A 9,853-nucleotide genomic window follows, 5' to 3' on the forward strand; every position below is an offset into this window, starting at 1 on the left:
TTACGATAGTTTATTCTAAGGAGATGTAGAAAATATCAATTATTAATGTTTTTTACATTTAAAGCTCACAAAAAAAATACATGTTGCATAAACTTAATTGAAATGATTCTATAAGTATTATCATCAACAACGAATGATGTCTTTTATCATAGAAATTTATTGATATAATATCACAAACATATTACATGGTAGAAGTTAGAAGAGTCTTTTGGAATGGAGTTGTATTAAAGAGATTTTTTGCTTGTTTGTTTGGTCGGATAAAAAACATGACCAAGACATCTAGTCAAAATCATGATGTTGATATTGAGAGTTAAAGTGTGCATCAATGATATCCATCATTCTTTTAAGTGGTGGAAATTGTTAGCAATTGTATGTGATGACGGTAGCAAGAGTAGGTGTGGCCAAGCACCAAATTTCAAAGGGCAAGCCTGAGGAATATAAGTAGCCGAAGATCGAAGAATTGTGGTAAGGCGATAGCGTTCAGAGGATTATAGTCAAGCAATAAAGACTGAAGAATCATAGTCGGGTGATGATAGTTAAGATAATCATAATCAAGCAATGTTGATCAAAGAATCATAATCAATCGAAGACGATCAAAAGATTATAGTCAATCGATAGTGGTCGAAGGATTATAGTCAAAGGATTATGGTTGAGCAATAGTGGGTGAATATACCATATGCAAGTTACAGATGTTAAAGGAATGTAATCAAGCAACATTGGCCAGAAGGACTATAATTGGGCAATAGTAATTGTATGATCATAGTCGGGCTATAGGTCAAAAGAACATCGTTACATGACAATGATTGGAGAATCGTAGTCGGACGACAATAGTCATAGCGCAATAGTAGGGTGAGATAGAATGGAGGTTCAAACTTCGGCGAATTTAATAAGAGGATCATAGTCAGACAATGATGGTCGCAAGGACTAAGGTCAAGTGCTAGTGGTCAAAGGGATCGTAATTGAGTGATGAAGATCAAGGAACAATAGTCAGGAGATGCTAATTTGAAGACCGTCATCAAACAAAAATGGTTAAAGAATTGTAATCAAGCATCATCAGGCGGTGGCGAACGACTGTCATTAAGAAACAATTGTATAGTCGATGATGGTGGTTAGAAAGATTGGTGTTGTAAGAAAAAAGTTAGAGAATTGTATTAAAGCTACAGAGGTCTGAGGATTGTCATCAAGCAATATGTCCGAAGATCTTCGTGCTACGATGGTTTGAGAATCATAGTCCAACAATAGTGGTTAGGACCATGTACGAACAACAAAAGTCAGAGAATTGCAATTGAGTGGCAGAGATCAGAGAACAATCATTGGGTAATAGTAGTCAAAGGATTGTAATTAAACGACTCTGGTAATAATAACTGTGGCCAGCGACAATAGTGGGAGATCCATGCCTCCGAAATATAATCCAAATTGTAGCACGACTATCAGCCGATTATTGATTCTTTTGTTTTACTGGCAAAAGTCCGAAGAATGACTAGATTGCATAATTTGAAAAGGTGGATGGTTGTTCTAAATCATGCCAGGATGATCCAGGCAATGATAAATTCCACTGCAAAACTGTACTTCGGGGAATAGGACTTCACTATCCAATACGCAATTTACCAATTTATCTCAGTGATATGAGATTACCTGCTGATTATATCGTGAACAACTCTTCTTTGCGTGCAAAGCCTTCGAGTTAGCCTTCAGGCAAAAATTGAAAGGCCTGCAAACCGTTGGTTAGGAGAATGATAAAATACTATGGCCTTGACTTGGGGAGAATGAGAACTCCCAGAAAGAGAGAAAATCCCCGTGACCAAGGTATGCAATCTTTCAGAACTCTTCAAACCCTTCAAGTTCAGAAAGAAACCAGGTTTAAAAATCAAGATAATTTCAATAACAAAATGTCAATGTTTTGACTACCTCATCCACTGCTGATCAACTCATTTAGTCGCCAGCAACAAAAGACTATTCTTCCAGAAGTTTTCATATATGATGATTATGGTTATTCGAAAGCAGTGATTTTCTGAACTTTAGAATGCAGCAGTCAATAACTTTAACATAGTTATTTGGCCAAATCGCCATCCAATCAACGGAAAAAGCAATTAAATCATTCCCTATCCCATGCAGATGACCAGCGCAAAATGTTTTTAACAAATACTTCGTCTTGCATTTAAGCATACCCTTTTTATGTTTGTTTCCAACGAGAAGCTCGTTACAATCAGAAAAACAATTTCTTCAGTTCTGCGGGGAAATAAAATATTAGAAGATCCTCATAACATTTAATTCGACATGCTTGGAAATAGCAGTCCAACAATCACACAATCCGTTCATATACTAAGCATGCAAGTAAATGCAGAGAGAAGACTAAGGAATAGCAAACTTAATACTTAACAAAAAAAACTTAAGTGTAACCCAAATCCAGCATTAAATCTCCTTGCGTGTCTAACAATATCACGCCATTCATTAAAAAAAATGCTTACGAGATCTGAAATCAAATTTAGGAAAGCAAGGAGGATGCAAATGACTCCTCAGTATGGCCTGTACCTCCAATCCATTCTTGAAGACCTTCTGCTGCCACTAGCTCCGTAGCCATACTGCATAACACGTGAGAGGAAGTCATTGTTAAGAAGCAATATCAAATAGGCTTTTTTTTTTTCAAATATCTTTTCAAATCCCTACAACTATGCCCCGGACTCCAAAGCTAACTTCAAATGATAATAAAGTAATCATCATAAATTATGGATATTAGAACCGGGCAAGTTTGATGCCTTTTGGCAAAGAGATATATAACGAAACCATTAACTTGTCTACGTATATTCAGATGAGACTGTATACTCACATCATCAAAAGCTAAATTTTCGTAAAGCATGTTAGAGGAACGCATATGGCCATAGCCACCATAGGCAACAGAAGGATCAATAAAACCACCACTACCGCCAGCATCGTCAACTGGTGTTGCAGAGTCAATTGCAACCTGCAGGAAAAGCAATAATCAAACACTCGAGAGGAAATGCAAGTTAAGCTTATTCTCAAGTAGAAACTAAAAATTTTGCAGAAAAAGCTCTAGCAACTAGAAAACGTGGTAATCATAATTATTTGGTATTGATTATCATGAATAACAATAAATTCCCTCAGTCAATCGACCCTGCACAAATTGCCTATATCAAAAAGCTCATTATGTCTCAGAAGTCTCTTATTTTTATAAGCTAAACACCACATTTCAATTTTCAACCTCTGTTATGCCATCTTGGTATACAATTTGCATCACAGGTAAGTAGAATTTATGCTTCTCATGCTCATAGTAAAATCCTTATAAAAATGAAAGAGTAGAACCTCACGATGGAAAATAAATATTGGAAATTCAAGCGTGTAAGGCAAAGATAGAAAGTTCTCCTATAAGACCAGTAGATAGTAATGAAGTGGAAAGGAATATGAAGAGACTAAGATTACATGCAACAAATAAGCGCAAAAGAGACGGGTGAAAAATAAATTTTAACAACATTTCAGCACGGTACATTGAATGAATGGGAGAGCAGCTATAGTTGGGATATGGTTGGGATAAAGCAAATACAATGAGAATGATTCTTACGTCTTAATACAATCTTCTACACCTTATTTTTATCACAAAAATTAGCATTTAGAATTCATTAATAGTGATAAAACCTTAGTACCAAGAATTCACTCCAAATTACTATACCCTTTATCTTAGTTTAGTTAGCGCATAGATTGTTTGTGCAGTTACAGGAAATTTAGAATTCCTGATGCTACAATCAATCATATAACAATTTGCACATTAACCATGCATTCGCAAACTTCCACGCATGCACACACCCACCTAGGACCTAGGTTAGCCAAGGAAAGTAACATCAAATTACATATTGAGTTCAATTTAGGTTACTCCCTACAATGATTGTGGAATATAGGCCTCATCTATTAACCTAGGTTAAATCCATCTGTTTTCTTCTCTTAGATGATCCAACCATAGTTGCTGATAAAAATCTTTGGTTCAAGTTTGGTTAATTACATTCTTAAACTAACTAGATTCAGGTATAAGATGATCCGTGATGATGAACTCATGGTATTTCGAACAATGCGACCTAAACAAAAAAAATACTGTTTATCATGTTTAACCACCATCATAACTACATCCTCAAATCCATCCACTTTATCCCAATCCTCTTAGAAACTTTTGGAAATATTTGGACTGAAAGGAATAGCAAATGCTTCTATAATTCTGTTGTTAAGTTAATGAGAATGGTTTTACCCAACTTCTTAATTAAGTTGTTTTTATTTTGTTTCATCATTTGTTGTCTTTCATAATAATACATGAAAGTAAACCCATGCATAGAGAAAATAAAAATTAAAGATTAGTTATCAAAGAAAAAATTTAAAAAAATATTTTTTTTTTTCTTTCATTCATTTTTTAGATACTTTCTCACAAGGATAATACTCATTTGATCTTGAGCTGATCTAACCTTGGCTCAAGATCAGAATGAAGTCATTAGATATGATCTTTGAGCCAATCTTGGGTCAAGTTAAGTCTGTTTATAGGATAGCTCAATTTGATATCTGAGTAACCTTAATCTTGAAGCCTAATCTAATGTTATGGAAAAGAAAAACAATATTATTTTTTAACCTCTAATCTGTGTAACCTCTATCATTAACCTTTAATCTTGAATAAATTAAAAATTATTAAGTGATTTTAATGATATGAAAAAGAAAAAAAATCATAAATAATAATTGATTTAAGCTTTAATTAATAATGAAATATTTACTAATAATATTTAATTTTTGATAAATAATTAAAATAAAAATTTATTTAAAATTACTTTAATTTCATTACTAATTAGGAGAAAATTTTGTCAAAATGATTCTTTAAATAAAATAAAAAGGATGAATAAACAAAAATACATAATGATATATACTACAACAACAACAACATCAAGCCTTTGTCCCACTACGTAGGGTCGGCTACATGAATCCTTTTTCTCTATTGTGTCATGATAAAAGTCAAATTTTTATTTAAAACTGAAAAAGAAAGATCATTTCTAATGCAGTTGTTGTTGTAGTAGTAATGATATAATTATAGATTAGAAAATTTTAATGGATTAAAAAAATCAAGATCACCTCATCTTAAAATAGAGAACATCGTATCATAAACTTTAGAATATGTACATGGATAATAAGAAGAATAAATAATATACAAATTAGATTAGTATTAAATTGATTGGATGGATGTCACTTCATATATTTTCAATATCTTTACAATAAAGAGAAATATTGCCACTACCCAAAATAAATAAAAAGCGTCAAAACCTTTTCAAAAATTCATTTGAAAATAGAACTTTCATGTTGTTTTGAATTTTTTTTAGGGAATTCTTTCTCATTCTGACTTGGGGGCTGTCTGTTATTGGATTGGATTTAACTTTAGTGGGATTTAGTAAATCCCGTAAATCCGGAATTAGTAAATCTTTAGTGTTAAATCCTGAAAACTATTTGGTATGATAAATGTTAAAAATTGATAAATCCAAAAAAAACTATTAGGCAATGTAATTTAGGATTTAAGGCCATTGGTTCATTTAGAAATTAAAATTAATGTGTTTTGAATTTAATTTGGATGATTGTTTGATAATTAGAGAATTAGTAATGTAATAAATAACTTGATAATTAACACTTAAATAATTAAATTGATAATTAGTAATAATTAAGCTAACTTCTAATCATATTACTAATTTTCTAATTATATTCTTAAATTCTAATTAATTTGTTAATTATGTTTTGAAATTATAAATTATTTAATTAAAACTCATATTAATGATTTAATTAAAATTTTCAATTTAAAAAAATAGTATTAAACTAATTTCATGACAATTAGCCTACTAATTATTTAATTAAACTAAATTAGATTACTTAATTATACTATTAATTATTAAATTAATCTAATTTATTATTAAAGTTTAAATTATAGTAATAGTTTTAATTTGGATTAATTTATAATTTAGGCTTTGCCTTCGTCGTAGCTTCGATCGCATGTTGTGCGTGCTTCACACGACAGGAGCTCGCTCACTACTTCACCTCCTTTGAAGGTGTCGGCTGGTTGAGCGAGGACGACCACAAATCGGAGAGGCTAGGGTTGCGGATGAGAGCGACGCAGTTGTGTCGTCGCTGTAGATAACGATTTTTGCAGGTACTCTGTGACACAAGCGCCGCAGGAGAGAGCTCGCACGAGTGTAAATCCCATTAAATCCGCCGAACGATGGGATTTAGTAAATCCCGGATTTATGCTCAAGCTTTAGATTTAGATGACCTCCAAAAATGGTCTAGCTGGATTTACCTTAAATCCTGCTTAAATCTCAGTACCAATCCAATACCAAACAACACCTTAGTAATATGTACATAGATATGGACAGAGTTTGTCAAACGTCAAAACCACTCAATCCATCTATTTCCATTAGTGCCTCAATACACAACTACTTGCTTCCAGAAGCATTCACGAAAATAACTGTATTAGGTAATTGTAGTGAATGCCTCAAGTCATGTTACGACCTGTTTCAACAAAAATAGGTCATCTGTGACTCATTAATTCCAGTAAAATATGTATTCTACAATTGTCTAACTATTAAAGTATTTTTTATGAAATAATTTAGCGCTTTAAGTCTTTATTCCATTTCTTTCTTTGACCTGAGGTTTACCTAAGTAAAGGTTCCAAAACCAAAAACTAATGTTTACAAAAAAGTAAACAGAAACATTTTAAGAACCATAAAAAAGTAATGTGAATTCATGATGCGAACAATTCATAACAGATATGGCATTTTCAAGTAAATTTTACACGACAGTTTGATAACAAGTACCTCATGCCCAAGGATTTCATGAGTTCTTCGTGCAACACGGTCTGCCACAATATCATCAGCAAACGTTACAAAACCAAAGCCTCTATGACCAGTTTTTTTTGGATCCTGAATGGTAAGAGGCAAAACAAGAAATTTTCAAATTCCACTCCCTTGAAGTTAAATTATCAACAATAGCAGCAATAACAACAAGCCTTCATCCCTTTACGTTAGTTCGGCAGTTAAGTTATCATATTTCTAATTTCTTTACCTTCGGAACATAAGCATCCACAATACGGCCAAATTTCCCGAAGTATTGGCGCAGATCATCAGCACTTGCCTCCTGAGGAAGTCTTCCAACAAAGATCTTTTTGCCCATCCCACGAGGAATTTCATATATGCCTCCTAAACCATAATCAATTCATACAACTTGTCAAAGCAATGTGAATGCGCACTTCTGCAACTGTTTCAAGATTCACAAAGCCTGATGTGAACATAGCAAACAAAGGATGAGATTTCTGCAACTTACTTCCAAAAACACTTGGATGGTCATACAATGTCGGAGCACCTAGAACAGCATAACGAGTAGTAGCACTAATATATGCGTTATAAGCACCATATCCACCTTTTGACATTCTTATTGGACGTCTAGTATCTTCTTCCTGAATGAACAAATACCAGCCTTTCAAGTGATTGCGATTAAAACATGCAGAATGTACTTTGACTGAAGAGAAACATGAAGAAATTTAGAAGATAGAATAGAAGGTTGCCTTTGGATTAGCGCGATCAACTACAACAGAAGAACCCCCAAGCTCATGGCTTTCAACCATCAAGGTTTCTACAGAATCTGTTCAACAAAAAAGCATGCAGTAAGTTTCAAGCAACAGAAACAAAGATTAAAACTTTAAATATATGATTTTGAGTTTTTGAAAAAAGCTCCAACTGTTTTCATAAGAGGAAACTTGAGATATTTTGCTAGGAGTTAGATTGATATACATATAATAAAATATCGCTCCAGCAAAATTTCCACAAGCTAAGACCCATACCTAACAACTCCCGCCCTCTTCTGCCATCAACTCATATTGATCCTTCGAATCCCTACTCCCACCTCATCAATACATGAAATATTATAATTATTCTATAATTATTATTCAGCCTACTCAACAATCCGTGGACTATTATAATTATTTTGTAGTTATTACTCTATGTTTTGTATGTTTCCAATTAAAAAATCTTTTAATATTGTATAAATACTACACAAATATTTGAATGATATACATAAAAATTATCTCCAATTCTTTTCAAGGTATCAGAGTCCTAATCTTTTTCATTTGCATTTTCATTAGAACAGATTTCATATTTGCATCGCCACAATCCTACAACGTTCATTGATGCACTCTTCTCATTTCTTCTAATTTTCTGTAACTACAGCCTTCATCACTATGTTGCCACAAACATCCCATTTTTTTTCGGCCTTCATTACTGCATTACCAAAAATTGGTCCAGTTATTACAGCTTTCATCACAATATTCCACATTTCTTTACTTTTCTTTTGTGAACAGAACCACAATTTACAGTAACAATGTCCATATACCTATGATAACTTTGTCTAAAGATCTCTTGGAATTGATACATGCAATTTCAATCCAATAGGAATGTTGCAAACATCCATTTATCATACTAGTAGAATGGAAAGAACGGTCTAAAATGACTGCAATTTATATGCAAGTACCTAAAGGAAATAAAAAATTTGTGGCATTTATAAGGCATAAAAGGATTAAAAAAAACATGCTAAAAGCACCCAAAAAAAACATCTATGATGGGTACTAGTATTCCAATCATCTTCTCAAGCCTTCAAAGCCTTACAATTGCCCATTTTCATGTCCTAGACCATTGATTCAAGAGCTACATATCATATGACTAACTTCTCTAATGAATTTATTTCATACATTCCTTGTCCTTGCAACAATAAAATAACAATAGCGAATGAGTCGTTTACTGCTGTGGCTAGTGAAGAATATATTCTTATAAACAAATCCCTCACACTTAGAAATATCATTCATGCACCTAAATTATGTACCAACAAGTTACCCATTCAAAAGCTAAATAAATATTTCATGTGTGATGTTGCATTTTATCCCTCACATTATATCTTTTAAAAACAAGGCACAAGGAGGATGATTTGGCGTGTTAAAAAAAGGTATCATCTACCATTTAAGAAATCCAATGATCAAAAAAATATTATTTAACATTCATTATTATTTCTTCTCTCAGGAACCCTTTAATCTAATGAAGAAAAAAATCGAACTTCAACACCTATGCCTTAGCCACCCATCATTTATTGTTCTAAAATTTATGTTCCCTTCATTTTTTTAAAAAAAATCACATCATAGAATTTATGAACTCTTATCCATTTTTCTTTCATTCATAATGGCATTTGAGGAACATAATTTACAACAATATCTCGTGGGATTGGTGATTTGTGATCTTAACCGATGATTGCTCATAGATCTTTTTACTAAAATTCATAAAATGATACATCATTCTTCCAACTTTTTCAACAAGACAAAAATTAATTTATCGTTTAAACTAAAATAGCCAGCTCTGACAATATATAAAACTATTTACACCATTCGCTCACATATATCCAAGATAAATGAATAAACATGAATGGTTGAACATAAGAACAGTCACCTACTTGCTACCACAAGTGTTCTTTAAAAAAAAAAAACCAAAATCATATTGGAGGGAGATACTTTAATAGACACACACATCATAAATCAATTACTTGCAAAAATCCTTGAGTTCAAGAGTCTTAAATAAGTCCTAAATAAATTTTTTTTCTCATTTCAATCACAAATTTCCAAAATAGAAGAAAACTTAATCCCTGGGCAAATAAATGTATATCAATGGATATTCTGCCATACAAAAAGAGAAAAAATATTATCATCCTCCCACGAAAAAGGTGTGTGTTCATTATATTACTTTCAATAAAAAATAACACTATTTTGTTACTACTTACACTAACAAATGAGTTT

At 32.4% G+C, this 9,853-nt stretch overlaps 1 protein-coding gene across 1 annotated transcript; it reads right to left on the reverse strand.

Moving 5' to 3' along the window:
- Window positions 1–2,038: 2,038 nt before the first annotated feature.
- LOC110096571 (heterogeneous nuclear ribonucleoprotein D-like-B) lies at window positions 2,039–7,477 on the reverse strand (the record flags this gene model as incomplete). The annotated part of the gene is given in 5 exon segments (XM_028700475.1): window positions 2,039–2,582; window positions 2,828–2,962; window positions 6,840–6,944; window positions 7,087–7,220; window positions 7,345–7,477. Coding segments are annotated over 5 exon segments (573 nt in total), but the record flags the coding sequence as incomplete, so codon positions are not given.
- Between the last annotated feature and the right edge of the window lie 2,376 nt (window positions 7,478–9,853).

Source organism: Dendrobium catenatum, unplaced genomic scaffold, assembly GCF_001605985.2.
Source record: "Dendrobium catenatum unplaced genomic scaffold, ASM160598v2 fragScaff_scaffold_1524, whole genome shotgun sequence".
Classification (NCBI taxonomy): domain Eukaryota; kingdom Viridiplantae; phylum Streptophyta; class Magnoliopsida; order Asparagales; family Orchidaceae; genus Dendrobium; species Dendrobium catenatum.